We start from the raw sequence: 18,260 nt of genomic DNA on the forward strand, positions 1-18,260 counted from the left end.
TTTTTTTTTTTTTTTTTTTTTTTTTTTTTTTGAGACAGAGCGAGACTCTGTCAGAGGCTTAAGTGCAGTGGCGCAATCTCGACTCACTGCAGCCTCCGCCTCCTGGGTTTAAGCGGTTCTCCTGCCTCAGCCTCCTGAGTAGCTGGGATTATAGGCACGTACCACCACCACGCCTGGCTAAATTTTGTAGTTTTTTTTTTTTTTAAGTAGAGACAGGGTTTCATCATGTTGGCCAGGCTGGTCTTGAACTCCTGACCTCAGATGATCCGCCCACCTCGGCCTCCCAAAATCAGGGGTTACAGGTGTGAGCCATCACGTGGGGCCTATTTTGCCTTCACTTTTGAAGGATGTCTTGAAGTTTTCATTTGACAGTCTTTCTTTTTCATCTTTGCCTTTCAGAGCTTTTATTTCATCTTATGGCATCCATAGTCCTGAAAAGACGCTTACAGGCATTCTTACCCTGACTCTTCTTTATCCTCTGTGCCTTTTTCTGTGGGTATTTTGAAAGCCTTTCCTGTTCTGACTGGCTTTCAGGAATTTAAGTATGATGTGTTCTCATTTGTCTTGCTTGGGTTTGTTGGGCTTCTTGTATCTGGAGTTTCCTGGTTTTTATCCAGTTTCAAGATTTTCAGCCTTTATTTTTCTTATCTCTCTGCCCAAACCCCTCTGAGACATGACCAACAGAATTAGTCTAACTACTAATATCAAGTAAATTAGTCTAACTACTCATATCAAAAAAGAGTAAGCGCTTCAGTGATGTGGGAATATCAAGTACTTAGATTCCTGCGCGCCGTTGATGCTCTCTTACTCTTTTTCTCAGCCTTTTTTTCCTTCTGTAACTCAATTTCGATAGTATCTGTTACTCTGTCATTAAATTCACTAACATTTATCTTTTTCAGTATCTAGTCTTCTGTTAAGCCCACCCAATGAATTTTGTTATTCCGAGTGTTGTAATCTCTGGATGTTCCATATGTTTCTCTCATTTTTGTTTAAATACCTTTTCTGTTCTTTCCCACTATGTATATGGCTTCATTGGACTATTTCCACGGTTTATAATGCTGAATTCCATGTGTGTTAACTCATTTATCTCTGTCCCTTTTGGGTATGTTTCTATTTAAGTTTTTTGGTCCTCGTTATAGACCCATACTTTCCTGCTTCTTTCCATGTCTGGTAATTTTTTATTGTATGATGAGTATATAAGTGTTACATTTAATGTCTGAGATTTTCATTTCTATCTTTAAAGCATCTTGATCTTTATCAAATTAGTTCAGCAACTTGTGGGTCAACTTGATGTCTTCAAGGCTTGTTCTTAAACTTTGTTAGAGGCCTAGAGGCTCCTTTATTGGAATGCTAATTAATCCTATTGCTAAAGCATGATCCTGCTGGGATCCTTCTGATATCTGCTGAAATCCTTGCTGGTTCACAGGTGCCTCTGAACTCTGGCTAGTCAAAACTCAACTCTCTCCAACTCTGTAGTCTCTGCGGGTGGTTGGGGCTGGAACTCTGTGGTTCTCTTTTGACCAGACACACTCTTACCCTGTATGCTGTGTGTACTCACATTCAGTAACACTCAGGTAGAACACTCTGCATATTTCTGCAATTCTTTTTCTTCCTTGCCCCTTTTTGAGTATTTTGCAAATGCTAGCTGTCAGTTTCCCTGAATTCTGGTCTCAGTCTCCTAAATTCAAAATAGCTGCCTCCCTCTGCCTGGCTTCTGCCCTGTGAAGTGGTCAGTCTCTTTACCTGGGCTTATGTGGGGCACATGGCTTTGTTTCTCTTCTCCCTGGGATACTGTATCTAGTGTCTGAAAAGAGATATTTTATAAATATTGTCCATTTTCCAGTTGTTTTCCTGGGAGGGCAAGTCTCATATTAGTTACCACAACATTGCTTGTAGAAGCCCTTGATTAATTTTTAATGAAAAATATTAAGTTCCTTGTGGATGAAGCAAACTACGTGACATTTCAAATTATGATTAAACTAAAACAAACAAACAAGCCTGTATTTGTTTATTGAGAAATTGCTTGTTGGTAGGGATCTACCTGCTGGGAGGCTTGTGACCACCCTGCAGAGAGCCTGAATGCCAGCCCTTCTACCATCTTTAGATGTTCCTGCCCTCTCTTAGGGGGCTTTCCTTTAAAAAAGAGGTGGATGTCAATTTTGAGTCCTGATTCTAATAGTAATGTGTGCATTGAAAATAATACATAAATCACAAAATAGAAAAGAAAACCCTGCCAGTCTGCATTGGCTCTCATGAGCATTTTGGTGTAAATCCTTTCTGACAGTACCTTCCCCTAGCCACATTCTTGCATGGTTGGATAATGCTGTATATTACTGTTTTTTCCAGTAGAATATTTATTCAACAATATGCTATGGGTCATCCTTTCATGTTAGAAATTGTGTGTCCTTGCAAGTGTTTTATTAGCTGCATAGTTTCTGATAAATTATAGCTTCTGTAACTGGCCTGATATTGGTGAATTTAAAAGTTATTTTGAAATTCTAGATTAAAAAAATAAGCATATTTCAAGAATTTTGGTTATTTGGCCAAAATGCTCTTCAGAAGACTATGCAACTTATCTACTGTGTATTAATTAATCAATTAATCTTTCACTGTTTTCCGATCTGATAACTGTAACAATGGTATCCCATTTAAATTTTTGGTTAGATTTTAATGTGTGAGGTCGAAGATAATTCTTACCTAAGAAAGTATATTTGTCATATTTTTCTTTTCTTTCTTTCTTTTTTTTTTTGAGACGGAGTCTCGCTCTGCCGCCCAGGCTGGAGTGCAGTGGCCGGATCTCAGCTCACTGCAAGCTCCGCCTCCTGGGTTTACGCCATTCTCCTGCCTCAGCCTCCCGAGTAGCTTGGACTACAGGCGCCCGCCACCTCGCCCGGCTAGTTTTTTGTATTTTTTAGTAGGGACGGGGTTTCACCGTGTTAGCCAGGATGGTCTCGATCTCCTGACCTTGTGATCCACCCTCCTCGGCCTCCCAAAGTGCTGGGATTACAGGCTTGAGCCACCGTGCCCAGCTATTTTCTAAGTCTGTTCATGTTATCTGCTTAGTTTTCTCCTGTGTGTTTTTAAAGTTCTTTGTATGTAAAGTTTGTTAATAACTTTTATTTTCCAATTTTCTAAATACTTTCGTTTATAGTTTCTGTTGCCCATATGAAAGTTCAGTGTGTTTATATAATGTGACCTACCAATATTTTTTAAATTGTTTCTGCTTTTTGGTTTTATGCTTAGACTATTTCTACTCATGATTATATTTTAAATAATTAGTTTTAAAATAATTCCTGCTTTACATATAAAATCTGATTACCATTTTGGGGGGAGTTTTTTTTTTTTTTTAAGTTTAATTAAAGTTAAAAGAAAAAAAAAGCTGTTATTTGCATCAGTACCATTCACTGAAGAACTGTTTTGTTAGTTTTTTATTTTTTCACAAATTTAATATTGTCCCCAAATGGTTATACAATTCTAACTTTTCAACATCAGGGTATGAGCGTGTCTGTTTCTCCATAACTTTACCCAGTACACATTGCAAATATGTTCTCCAATCTGTTTCTTAACTTCTAGCCTTATAATATCTTTGCCATGTAAATATTTCAAATTTTATTTAGGTAAATATTTATATGTTTTCTTTTACTGTTTATATGTTTTTCTTTATGCATTTATAGCCAGGAGGCTGTTTGCCCACCAATATTCATTTATCATTTTAACCACTTTTAAATGTTTGTCAGTAGCTGGAATTGAAAGGTGAGAGCCAAGTAGTTTGCATTTACAGTATTATAATTATTAAAATAGTTCCTACAGTTCCATCTGATGCACAAAGACCTAGGAGAGGGAAGTTGAATCATGTCACTTAGTATGTGTGGCTAAAGAATTGTTTTAGAGTTAAGGTTAAGTTGGTTCTTTATTTTATTTTATTTTTTTATTTCATGTTATGAGCTGAGCAGAATCATGCCTCACTCCAGCCTGCATCTTCTGTGTCATCATTTCCCTCCTCAGCCCTTTCCCATCCTTACTGTGCTTCCCAGGGTTTTCAACTTGCTTTTCTTTTTTTTATGTTGTGAAATAAATCTGTTCTATTATCTTATTACTTGACATCTAGCTTATTATTCTCATACTATTTATTAAGGTAAGTTTCATCATAGAGATATTCTTGCAACCTATTGACTTTCTAATGTAATTGGAACTGATTGCTAGGTTAGTGCTACTGTTTCGTGGTTACATATTTCCTCCTCGTGTCCTTCTTTTTCTTGTATACATCCTCAAGTAATCTCTGCAGAACTAAAGCGGGGATAGTATGAGTCCTTAAACGACTGGGGGGGATTTTGGTTGACTGTAACACTTGGACGAAAGCTCCACCCTCTGGGTCCTCCTCCTGAAGAGCCTTCCAAGGATTCAGTAGGCAGCTTGGGAGCAAGTCACACTAAATGATATTTTTCTAGCAGATTTAATTTTGCTAAGGGTAGTAGAGAGGAAAATACAGAATCAAAACACTATGTTAGAAAAAATTTGTCTGAAAAAAAAAGAAAGCAAAAAAATCCAGCCAAGCAAGAATATTGGTGTATGATTCCATTAACACACAATTCTGTACAAGTGACCAGCAGGTGATAGAAGTTAGCAGTGCAGGGATAGGCGGGCTGCAAGGGGGGACGGGGGCACTTTTGTGAATAATGGAAATGTTCAGTATCATGAGGTGGTGATGGTCACAGGCATACACATATATCAAAACAAAACGGTACACTTTAAACGTGAAGTTTATTGCAGTAAATCACACCTTAATGAAGTAGTTACAGTTTTTCATACTGTTATCTATAACTTTGAGTAGTGCTCTTTGCCATGATTACAGGAAGTGACATTTTATTTTCTTCAATATTATAGGATGCTTTATTTTTATTAGTGACAGATAGATACACATATATCAATTCAAAAATATTTACAGAATTAAACAATTCACACAATGCAACTTTTAAATTTTTGTGGCCAGTACACTTTAATACAGAGTCTGATTAAGGATTTTAATGACATAACTATATGGTAAAATGAAAACATTTTAATTTTTGCTGTGACCACACCACCAAAAAGCAGTATATCCTAGGAAAAAAGGAAGTTCAACTGAATATCTGATTCATTAATCAGTTTTAAATTTTAGCTTCACATAACTTGATATGTTAGGTATAGATCTTTTTTCCTTAGAGAAGAAAGCTCTGATTCCATTATGGATACAGGCAAGGCAATTGAGTTTTTCATGTAATAGCTTATGCCCATAATCGTCCCTCATTCTGACATTTGTGTCTCTCGTGGTGTAGATCTGAGGGTCTTCTGTGTTGTGAGCTGTTTGTTGTATCCCAGTTGTGTCACATCAGACTGTGTCCATGGTGACAGCCAGGCGAAGTAAACTTAGAGACCCGAGAACCCATCTGGAGGAGCTGAGGACACAGCCAAGAATAACCTTCGTCAATTCTGTTATATTTTCAGGAACTTAATATGATCAGAGAATTAAAATTTCGAAGAGTCATGTAATAATAGCTGTGCTGCAGAGCCTGTGTAATGGCAGGTGCAGTTTCTTGTGGCTTCATAGCTGTCTAGAGGCACAGTTTTCAGGCATTGTAGACATTTGGGAAATATGTTTCTGGCTTTTGTGATCAAACAAATTTATTAACAACCACAAGGCCACAGTAATTTCCAATAAATCATGACATGCTGATTTATTTCAAAAGATCCATATAGCAGTAAACAATACCATTTACATTTAATTAGTTTTATTGAACGAAAGGCAATTTTATTTGTAATGAACCACATGTTATGATTAAGGATGTATTTTAATGACCTTTAAGTAATGCGAACAAATGTTGCCCTTGACCTCACAGCAGAGGCTTTCCTCCATTATTGAAAACTTCAGAATGATTTTTAAATTATCGTGAAAAGCTTCAAATGACATTCTCATTACTGTGCCATTTATTCAGTCATTTGATGTCTACTATACTAGATGAAATGCATTACTCTAAATGCTGATGTGTGTGTGGAAATGAGCTTGCCAGCCTGTTTTTTATTTTCATATATCAAAAGGTAGTTTGAGGTATGAAAGTTTCATGTTTTGGAAATTAGTGTGACAGTGTCATATTTAAATGATGAGTGATTCTCAGACTTGCCTTATTGCTGGAATCATTTGATTGCTTATTAAACATTCTATAGAAGTTTCATAATTCTCAAGTTACTAGAGAATATTTCTCTTTGTGTAAACCAGCTTAATTGAAAATAAATTTTTGCTATTAACAGTTAATACATAGTCTAAGCTACTGTAACAGTTGCACTGTGGTAAACTAGTATGTTCAACCTTTAGTCCACCCTTCCCGCAGCCTCTGTTCTTTAGAGATTTGGAAACTAGCCTGCACGTATTTTTCACAGTTTCTTGAAAGATACGTGGATTCGCTTTCACGTTGAATGTACTTTCACAGAGCTTGTAAGGCAGGAGTGAGGAGGAGGTATCTTTTTGCCTGTGTATTCTCTGCTGACAGGTGTTCTCAGGGGTCTGAGCTCCTGCTCCTGCTCTCCAGCTTTAGGGCTTGGGTGGGAGTGCACTGTGTGCATGGGGTCTCCAAACCACGTGTCTCAGATGTGTTCCTTGCCGTGGTGCTTTCCTTGGATGGATATTTTGGTAACATTCTGAGAGTAGCTTTGGAGCTTCAGTCCTGAGCTTTATCCTTTCATTGATTTGGGAAGCATCTTGTTCTGTGTATGAAATCACTTTCTGCTACACGGTCTAGGATAGCTTCTGTTTCCTGTGCTGAAACGGGACGGACACACCTTGAATCAAAACAGATTTTCACCCTCACAATAGCCCAGGTGGGTGGTCAAAAGCTGATCTCTGCTGCTACGTGATATGTGGTTTTGCAGGGTGGGTTCCAGTGGCTGCCCCACCTCCACACTGCCCCACAGGGGAGGGGAAGGAAGGGCCTGGTGAGTACTTGGACTCAGAGGGGCACATGTCCTTTCACATGCTCTGCTGGCCAGAATCAGTTATATGGTCCTAACCAGCTGCAAAGAAGGCTGAGAAATGCGTTCTTTAAGTGAGAAGCCGCCTACCCATCTACAGCTCCGAAGTTCTATTTTTCGAAGGAAATGGGAAGAAAGATGGAAGGTGGTCTCTGCCGAGCCATTTCTTCATTTTGTTTTCTGTTGAGTGTCTGATTCCCCCTGTGCTGCTGCTGCATGGAGCGCACAAAACCATTCCAGCAGTTCTCAGAGGACTGTGCTGCCCTGAGAACAGGATGCTCCCTTTAGAATTGTTGTTATCATTACCTGTTTTATTAGCATCAGTTATTTCATGTGCATTCTTCAAGGAACTCAAAGCAATTTACAAATTTGTATGTTAATGACTCACATAGATTAAAATATAAAATGAATGAAATGTTAACAGAAAATAGTAAATATGTCTTCTAGAAATGAAAAGACCGTATCAATTTTAGATGATCGAATCTTCTCTGTTAAAGATTTTTTTTAAGTGATTGAGCGTGACATACAACTCTCCAGTCCCTTTAAGAAGCGATCTGGCAGGAAGAGTCCTGTGTAGAAAACATGAGGATGCCCTGTAGCCATGCTACCCCTTTTTTGAAAGGATTGTTGGAATGCGTGTGTAGAATCAACAGGGAAGAGACAGCCCGATACAAATGTCAAAGCCGAGCCCAGAGGAAGTAGATGTTCCAGGAACAGAAGAGAATCAATTCCAATGTCTAATATACTTTAAGAAATCTGAGAGGATGTTACTAGCAACCTAAATAAAACAAGCTAGGAAAAAGGATCATGTGGAAAATAAAAACTCTTAGAAATATATATAGTTGCTGAAATTTTAAAAAAGCAAATAAGAGTGGAAAATGAATTGTCCTGCATCCCTCAGAATACAGGGCAAGGTTGGGAAATACAAAGTGATGGTTACCAGTTCTAGCTCAGCCCTCAGTGCTCCCTGGAATCCTTGTTAGAAGTTATAATCAACTGTGGTTCTTCTTATTGATGACAATGCTTTCTGACTTTCCACTCTCCTTTATTTCTGATCCAACTGTCTTTTCCTTCACCGGTAAGACCAGTTTGTCTTAACTTACATGGAAAAAGCATTCTATAAATTGGAAATTCCTTCATTATCCCATAAATAAAGAACATTATCTTTATTCCCCTGTTTTGCCTATAATTACACTAAATAATCCTCCTGAGAATAATTATTTTATAACTTTCAACTGATGTTATCTAATTGTGCTTTTTAGAGACCTTGGTAGATGAGTAGTTTCTTCTCTCTTTTTCGAATCTTTCTCTGTTAGTTTCTTTCTGTTATCCCTTAAGGCCTTCAAGTGTACCTCGGCTTCTCAAGTCTTCCTTTAGATCTTTCTTCAGTATTTCCGTAATTGAATATTTTTGGAATACTATTTTATCTCTTGACTTTTTAGCACTTTTTTTTAGTTTGCAGTATGCTCTTAACTAAAATATGCCTTTAACTAGAGTTTTTAACTAGTTACAGTATGCCTTTAGAGTTTGCAATATGCCTTTAACTAAAAGTGTATTGTGAAAAGTGAAAATTGTACCACTTCACATAAAATATAATAATTTTGTCCTTGAGACCAGGTACGGTGGCTCATGCCTGTATTCCAGCACTTTGGGAGGCTGAGGTGGGCGGATCACAAGGTCAGGAGTTCAAGACCAGCCTGACCAATGTGGTGAAACCCCGTCTCTAATAAAAATATAAAAATTAGCTGGGCATGGTGGCATGCACCTGTCATCCCAGCTACTCAGGAGGCTGAGACCAGAGAATCACTTGAACCCGGGAGGCGGAGATTGCAGTGAGCCGAGATCCTGCCGCTGTACTCCAGCCTGGGCGACAGAGCGAGACTCCATTTAAAAAAAAAAAAAAAAAAAAAAGAATTTTGTCCTTGAATAGACCTGTTTCCCCCACTCACCCTTTGTACTATACAGTCCCCTTGAACAATACAGGGAACAAGGGTGTCAATCCCCCATGAAGTCAAAAATCTGTGTGTAAACTTTTAACTGCCCCCAAATTTAACTGTTAATAGCCTGCTGTTCACTGGAAACCTTGCTGATAACCTAAACAGTTGATTAACACATATTTTGGATGTCATATGTGTTATATACTGTATCCTTACAATCAAGTAAGCTAGAAAAAAGAAAATATTATTAAGAAAATCATACTGAAGAGAAAATACACTTATAGTACAGTACTGAATTTATTGATTGCACAAGTTGACATCACCTGTGTACAAGGTGCACTGTCTGAAATGGTGGGCAGCCATAGCTGCAGACTTTAATCCACCACACATGCTGAGCAACTCAGCTTTTTCTTGTAATGTCATGACTTTTGTCTACTTTTTGAGAACATTTCCATCCAGCATCACTAGAGGCACTTCTTATGGGTCCTGTGGTGTTATTCAAGGTTCACACCATGGTATTATGCTAAACACGATGGAAAATATGTGAGCGCCATGAGCGAGCACTCGGTACTGTGATGCACAGGGTCCTGGATTGGAGATGGCTCACACAGATGCACGGGGTCCTGGAGCGGAGACGGCTCACACAGATGCACGGGGTCCTGGAGGCCGGAGCACGGGCTCCACAGATGCCACGGGGTCCTGGAGCGGAGACGGCTCACACCAGATGCACGGGGTCCCTGGAATGGAGAAGGCTCACACAGAGGTCAATGGTGCCGCACCGCATTTCCAGCAAACCCTCGCACTCACTCCCCGCAGCAACAGCAGGAGGGGCTGCGACACGTTTCCGGGAGCACAGCGTGTACTGCACTTAGTTCTGTGCAGTTAGGGTTTGATACTGCATCTTCAGAATCAATTTGCAAGTCAGTTAACTGCAGATGTTGTCATGACCTGTGTGTTTAGGTTTTATTTTACTTTTAACTTTTTGTAATAGATTTGTGTATATTTTATAGTAGTAAGTGATACAATAGACTACGTCTACATACATTTTATGTTCTCATGTTATACCTAACTTTAAACATTTAAAAAATGTTTCTAGGCTATGTGATGTATCTTCAAGGTTTTTCAGATTATCAACAAATCTCCAAGTTTTCTAATAGATTTATTGAAAAAGATTCTTGTATAAGTGGACCTGCATAGTTCCAACCCATGTTGTTTAAGAGCTCACTGTACTTTTTAATATGTAGTATATCTACACATATTATAAACGGTTCCAGCATATTTTATTTATATACATACACACACCCCCACACCCATATAGTTTTTTGGCACGGAATCTTGCTCTGTCACCCAGGCTGGAGTGCAGGTGGTGTGATCTCGGCTTAGTGCAACCTCTGCCTCCTGGGTTCAACCAGTTCTCTTGCTTTAGCCTCATGAGTAGCTGGGACTACAGACATGCAGCAGCATGTGTGGTTAATTTTTGTAGTTTTAGTAGAGACGAGGTTTCTCCATGAGGGCCAGGCTAGTCTCAAACTCCTGGCCTCATGTGATCTACCTGCCTCAGCCTCCCAAAGTGGTGGGATTACAGGCATGAGCCACCGTGCCTGGCCCATTTTATTTATATTTTGAGGGAATTAAGATTAAAAATTGGATTTGGGTTTTTCTTTTTGTTAAATATTTACTTAGATATTTACCACTTTTGTTCCTTACCATTCTTTCTTGATGATATCAGTTTCTGCCTGATACTGTTTCTTTTCAGCCTAAAGGACCTCTGCTGATACTCCTCTAGTGGATGTCTGCTGGAATGGAGTTTTCATTTTATTTATCTGACAGTGTCTTTATTTCACCTGTATTCTTAAAGAATATTAGCTGGATATTGAATTCTTGCTTGACAAGTCTGCCCTCCACACACTCCACCCCTCACTTTAAATATTTTGTTCCATTGTCTTCCGACTCCATTATTTATAAGAAATCAGTGGTATTTTGATAGTTCTTCTCTTGTGTATAATGTTATTTTTCTCTAGGTATTTTTGAGATTTTTTTTTTTTTTTTTTTAGCAATTTGACTTTTATTTCTAAATTTTATTTGTCTTTTTAGGGGTTTTCTGGGCTTCCCGAATCTGTACATTTCTGGCTGACAATAAATTTGTCATTTTTTTTTTTTTTTTTTTGAGATGGAGTCTTGCTCTGTCGCCCAGGCTGGGGTGCAGTGGCCGGATCTCTGCTCACTGCAAGCTCCGCCTCCCGGGTTTATGCCATTCTCCTGCCTCAGCCTCTCGAGTAGCTGGGACTACAGGCGCCCGCCACCTTGCCCGGCTAGTTTTTTTGTATTTTTTAGTAGAGACGGGGTTTCACTGTATTAGCCAGGATGGTCTCGATCTGCTGACCTCGTGATCCACCCGTCTCGACCTCCCAAAGTGCTGGGATTACAGGCGTGAGCCACCATGCTCGGCCAAATTTGGCATGTTTTTAGTCGTTATTTCTTCAAGTAGTTTTTGTTTTTGGATTCTCTGTCTGTCCACTCATTCTGAACCCCAGTTACATGCATGTTAGACTCCGTGATATTCCCTTCATGGTTCTATGACTGTATTCATGTTCAAAATAATTTTTTCCTATGTCCTTTGGAATCATTATCTCTTGACCCGCGTTCAGATTCGCCATCATCTATAATCTATTAATCCCATCTGAAGAATTTATTGCAGACATTGCATTTTTTCAGTTTTGGAATTTCTATGTGATTCTTTGTTCTTAAATACACTTCCTCTTTCTTTGTTGTGATTTCCTCGTTTACTCGTTAGGAGCATGCTTTTCTTTCAGATGTGCTAAAGCTGCTTTAAATTCTTCCTTCTTAATTCTGATGCTTGGTGATCTCAGGGCTGGTCTTCACTGATTATGTGGTGGTCTCAGGGCTGGTCTTCACTGATTATGTGGTGGTCTCAGGGCTGGTCTTCACTGATTATGTGGTGGTCTCAGGGCTGGTCTTCACTGATTATGTGGTGGTCTCAGGGCTGGTCTTCACTGATTATGTGCTTTCTTGGGTATGGACTTTGTGTTTTTGTTTCTTCATATGTTTAGACATTTGGATCATCTCTTCATTTTTTAAAATGATTCATGTAGAGAGGCAGGATTCAGGATTCTGTTATGTTCTCCTGAAGAGTACCGGTTTTTTGTTTGGTTCTGTTTTAACTGGTAGCTAACTTGACTGAAGTCAAACTCTAGGCTCCACCTTTCTGGCATTAGGCAGCTGCTGTGGTGGTCTTGGTTCCATTCTTTTAGTGGATGTAGGTTAGGGTATGATGGGTTAGGTGTCAGAATGAGATCATACACATTCGGCCCCTTCTGAGGCACTCTCCTTTCTGAGCTTCCATTTCTTTCTCACTTTGCAGCTGCTGTGGTCACCCTAATCTCTCACCTCTGCTTCTTCATGTCTGGGAGTCTGGGAGTTTTCTGTTTGAGTTTTAGCAGCCATGACAGAACTTGATACACTCACATGTACAGAATGGAAATCAGAATTACAGAAATGGCAAACTCTGTGTATTAAAGGGTCATGGGGGGCGGGTCACAAGACCACTCAAAATTAGATGGTTTGATAGGAGGACTCCCAGGACTCAGCATATGATCCTCGTCCTGGCTGTGATTTGTGACAGCAAAAGCATAGAGCACAGTCAGCAGCAAGAAGAGGCACTGGGGTGGCGTCCAGCGGAGACCAGGCTCAGCCTCGCCTCTGGAGACTTTCTGATTTAACCTTTATGTGTAGTCAGTGAGTGAAACAACCTAAAGCCTATGTCTTTTCTGCTCCAAAATTAATGGTATAAAAGTAGCTATGATGTGTGTTTCGTGAACGCTTTCCCATGTGATTTTATAAGTATGCGTCATGAGCATGTGGTTCAGACACACGGAACAAGCATGTCCTCATGGCTGTAAGGAAGGCCACCCTTAGCTTATAGTGATCAGTGCCTGCTTGAATGAAAACATGTGAACAGATCTAGGAATTTATTAAACTGTTTTATAAAACTTATGAGGAATTGTGATGGTTCCTTAATTCCCCCTGAACACTGTGATACCCAGGTGACTTCAAGATATTCCTAAACAGGCTCCACCTCTACCATTGGAGCCCCCGGCAGGCTCCGGGGCCGCCTGGTGTGAGTGTCTCCTGCGTGATTTTGATTCACACCTGCTGTTCAAGGGCACACCCTGTCAAGCTTAAAAGTGGTTTCTGTCTTCATCTGACATTGTAATTTATAGTGTTGACACACAAAAATCTAAGAAAATCAATGATCGCTTTTGGTAAATAATATATGAAAAATGTTAATTAGCAAATGAGAAATTTCCAAGTAATTTTGCTAAACTATAACTTTATAATCAATTCAAATGTTCTGTATTCCAGGACCTGTTTTCTATCAATGCTTATGTTTATGCTCAGAAACCACAAATGGACATTCACAGTTTTGAAGGCACATTTACCAGGGTAAGTTAAACCTGTTGTTCAATACAAATAGAGTTATTGTGTAAGTTAAAAGTAGCAACCCTTTATTTTGAGACAGTAGTTCAATCAAGAATAAATTCAAACAGAAGTTTCAAACTAGGAAGGGAAAACTATATAATGTTTGACGTTCTTAAGTGTACCCATATTTAATATGTCTTTGGGATACATTTAGTACAGTTTTTGGAATTTTTTTTAGCATATTTACTAATAAGATATTTATCTCTTAAAATATTGCGAATCAGTTAAATGAAGTAATGTATTTTCATTTTGACTGAATAGTTGGTATACCATAATATCCACATCATGTCTAGCTTTTTACTGTCTGAGTTGGGTGGGTATTTGTATGTATGTCTGTGAGTCTGTATGTGCATGTTATGTTTCTTTAGACACACATGTATATTTCATGCCATACACTTTATATTATTATAGAGTTTTGTTAAAGCTGGAAGAACTTTGCCCCTGACTAATAGGGCTTGAGAGACTCCGTAACTCTTTAACAGCTTATAGCTGATATTATAAATGCTTTATAGTAAGGGATTTTAGTACATGACTATAGGTTATTTGTAATTGCTGCAGTTATTTTAAAAATACTTTTCTTGGTGAATTCACCTTTTATTTCACTCTTGGTCACATGCAGGGATTGGCAAGCAGTTGTCATCACTTGAAAAAGCATTTTCAGAGCTTATATAATGTGACAGTTAGTGTGCAAACTCTGGGGATGTGAAGTGCGGGCACTGTGAGGTCGTTACAGTCCTGTGGTGCTCTGGGCCTTTTGCAGCTGCCTATTTCCATAGGTGCTGCACACAAGCATGCATAAGATGTTCATGGAGGGACAGAGGAGGAAGCACGTCCTGGTGAGAAGTATCATGCAATGAATTCTGAAATAAACTCATATCTTTTTTTTTTTTAACAAAAGTAGTTATTATGAAAACAATGTGTTCTTATTAAAGACAACATATGAGAATAAATGTTACAAAAAGGTACCCTTAGTATGATAAATGAAAAGTTATTTATGTAACCACTATTAAGAATTTGAAATATTATTTGCTTTCTTCCTTTCCTTTTCTTGCTCTTTTCTCTAATTTATATTGCTCATGACTTTGAAAAGTCGGAAATGTTTGCTAGACAGTGTGTAGAAGTACAAGGAAGTCAGAGAGCAGGTGCGGGTTGGCTGAAAAACCTGGTTCAAAGGGGAGCATATGGCTCAGTATGCAGGTGTGACAAGGGCTGGGTCGTATGGGACTAGAAAGATATCCAGGCTTGACCAGAAGAAGCCATTGAAGGATCTTCAGCTTAGAAGAGAAATGATAAATACAGATGTTTTTAAAAGATTCATTCATAAGTTCTGATTCCCTTAGGATAATGGTGGCCACTTAATTTTGTTACATACCACACAGCCTTCCAAAATCATACAGGCTAACTGTGAGAGTAGAGAGTGTAATCTGTAGCTCATGTTTAGCAGAAATGTGAGACAGAAAATACTATGAACTTCAATTTACTGTAAGTGGGGAAAATATCCAAAATAACACAGTTAGCTCCAGAGCCAGGATGGTGCAGCAGAAGGAGATTGTCTTGGGATGCTGATATCATCCAGGTTTTGCCCTCAGAAGAAAAAGGATTCATAAGTAGGATAATTCATCCTGTGAATGAATTGGGTAAGCAAAGCTATGGGACATTGAAGGGACTTGTGGAGAAGTACAGATTGGAAGTGACCTTGGGGGAATGTGCAGGGGCAAGGGGCACTGGTAAAGAGTTGGTGGCTCTAGGAGGCTTAGTTAGGAAGAAATAGACAAAGTTGACCTTTCTGAAACATGATAATAGCAATCAGAAGAGTCAACCCACACCACCCCAAAAGGATGCTTTTCACTGAAGACATTGAACTTCGTTGTGCCTGTAGAAGAAGGCACTCTTGGATTAAGAAACAGATTCCACCTCCCATCCTTGGAATAGGATTTCCTATTTGTACAGATTCAAGAAAAACAGCCTTTATTCTTATGAATAGAAGAAGGAACCCCTTTTGCTGTCTCGCCCAGGCTAGAGTGCAGTGGTGTGATCATAACTCATTGCAACCTCAAACTCCTAGGCTCACGCAGTCCTCCTGCCTCAGCCTCCTAAAGTGTTGGGATTGTAGACACGAGAGCCATCGTGCCTGGGCAAATGTAGTTATTAACAGAAGAAAACAGATAAGTGAGAAGCACATTTTCAATTGATAAAAAATTTCTAAAAACAGGGAAAGAAAAAACCTCAATGCAAAGTAATTCTATAACAATGCAACAAGCCTGATTTAAATGTAACTAACCAAACAATGGTACTTCGGAAAGAACACCGTAAATCAGACATTTAAAAACACAAGAATCAAAATGGAATAAATTTCTCAAGAATGTAAGAATAAAAGCTTCAGAATAAAACAGGACAATGTGAATGAGAAGGCTAACTGAACTCAGGAGAACACTGAACGTGAGCATCTGAGAAGGGAGGACTGAATCACAGCATGCCTGTGGGGGATGCACAGTAAGAGATAGGGAGGTTGTAAAGAAAAGAGTCGAGGAAACGAGATGATCAAAGAGGTGTAAAGGACTAGAGGTTGATAGATGTGGAAGAACGGCAAGAAATACCCAACATCAGAGTCTTGAAACAAAATCATGAAGCGGTTTGAAACGTTGACAGCTCAAGTATGTGTTACTAAATACAAGGATGTCTGAAGGTACACACTGAAAGGGCCCAGCATGCACGTGAGAAAACTCCAAGACATGTAGCTGCTGTCATATTTTACATGTACAGGGAAAAATCCTTTGGTCTCCCTGGGAAAATGACTAGCTCCCCACAGTTGGAAGGGGCCAGGTTGGTGTCAGTGTTTTCAGCACGCAGAGCCATACAAGAGCAGGGCAGCCTTTCCAGGAGGCGCAGGGGAAGAATGTGTGAGTGGAGCGTTTTGCTCCTTCGAGACTGTCCTGCAGGTGCCAGTTCCGTGGAGAGCAGTCTCAAGCTCTCAGAATTCAGGTGTGTTGTACACACGAGCCTTTTGTGAATAATCTCACAGAGGATTAGCTCTGCCCGGCCGATGGATGACCTGGGTGGAAGTTTTATGCTGAGCACTGAAGCTCTAACAGATCTAAGAATAAAACAGTGGAGGGAGAATGGGTGGAAGATGGTACAGTGTGTATGAATTTTATATGCTTCCTCAAATAATCAGCTGAAAAGCAAGAAGAGGAGGAGAGGAGAAAATAGAAGGAGCTCATTGGTTGCTACATCGGTGGAAAGACAGTCAGAGACTTTATTGAAAGCTGACAAGCTCAATAGTAGCTGTCTAAGCAAGGAGAGTAGGATGAAGGCAGGCTCCTGGGACACTGGTAAAATGGTAGTGACCAGAAAATACACACCTCACCAAAAAATAAATTTGGTTTTAAAAATTAGACAACAGTTTATCAATTCATATGGCTAAAGACGCATAGTACGCAGGCTTTTTCACACAGAAAATTGGATCAGAAAGGCCAAAGGGTTAAGGAAAGATACATCAAGCAAATACAAATAAAGTTGCAGCCTTGGTATTTAACAAGAATACCAGTATAGAATCGAGAAAGCATTTAGAATGAGGTGGAGAAAGATGCTATAAGATAATAAAGTCCGTCATAGGAAACTTTAACATCTACCTGCAGTGCCTAGTGGGTCAGGTGGACAGAAAGGTAGGAGAGGTATAGAAGAGAGAGCTCAGAACATGAGCAGTGAAATATATCATTTTAAATTTTATTGAACTTTGTTCCCCAGTAATTTTTATTTCAGCATATATAGGGTGTCACCAAAAGTTGAACATACATTTGTTTGTAAAGAAATTTTTAGTTCCGTAACATAGAACTCATACAGACAATATTCTCTGATCACAGTGCAATAAAATTGGTAAGCAGTAACAAAATCAGTGAATGAAATGACTTTCTGCCTGTAAATGTAAATACTATATATTAATTAATTTTTGTATCAAAGGAGAAATATGAACTGAAATTGGAGAATTTCTAAAAAATACTGGTAATGGAGACACTGCATATCAAAATCTGAATCTGTTAGATATGTGTAGAAATAGGAAAATTTATAATCTTTATATATAGAGAGAGCAATAAAAATAAAAGAATTAAAATTAATGAATTAAGGATATGAAAAGTGAACAAAAGTGTGCAGAGGAAAGAACATATAAACGTGTATGTTAAGGTCACATAACTACAAAACCATTCTGTTAGGGTGAGGATTTCAGAGGCCAGGTAATAAATGGAGGTAAGTTTTTAAAAAAATATTATGTGTTAAGTGATATAATATTGATTCAGAGTAAACTGTGATAAGTAAAGGTTGCATACAATAATTCTCAGAGCAACCACTAAAAAAAGAAAGAGGTCATTAGAGGTGATGAAGTTAGATGCTAAAGTGGGATCAACTGGTTTCTTTCCCCCTGAAAAAAGACAGGTGCAGGAAACGAAATACCAGGTGTGACAAGTAGAAAACAAAAGTAGAAAAGCAAGCAGAAAAGCAAGATGGTTGACTCAGTAATTCAACATCTCTGCAGTTAAAAGGCACAGACTGTCAGACTGGAGAAAACATGGTACCCCCAGATTGATAGAACTAATAGGCAACAGAAAATCTACAAGAATGGATTTTTTCCTTCTAATCTATAGAATATGGACATGTAGTTTATTAAAACTGTAGAATATTAAAATAGCATTAGGAAGGCACTTTAGCATATTGACAGATATTATTAAATGCAACAGCTACATAATACACATTTTTCAAAATCTCATGGAACAATCCCAACTATAGTTGAATAGAAAACAAGTCTTAGTATATTTTTTAAAATTGTTA

At 38.7% G+C, this 18,260-nt stretch overlaps 1 protein-coding gene across 1 annotated transcript in view; it reads left to right on the top strand.

The window, feature by feature from the left end:
- Positions 1-18,260, top strand: part of ATP9B (ATPase phospholipid transporting 9B) — a 306,136-nt gene that overhangs the window by 110,526 nt on the left and 177,350 nt on the right. The window contains 1 exon segment of the mRNA XM_017866120.1: positions 13,320-13,400. Coding sequence (XP_017721609.1) covers positions 13,320-13,400 — 81 coding nt within the window.

The sequence above is a fragment of the Rhinopithecus bieti genome, unplaced genomic scaffold (genome assembly GCF_001698545.2).
Source record: "Rhinopithecus bieti isolate Rb0 unplaced genomic scaffold, ASM169854v2 scaffold_84002, whole genome shotgun sequence".
NCBI lineage: Eukaryota > Metazoa > Chordata > Mammalia > Primates > Cercopithecidae > Rhinopithecus > Rhinopithecus bieti.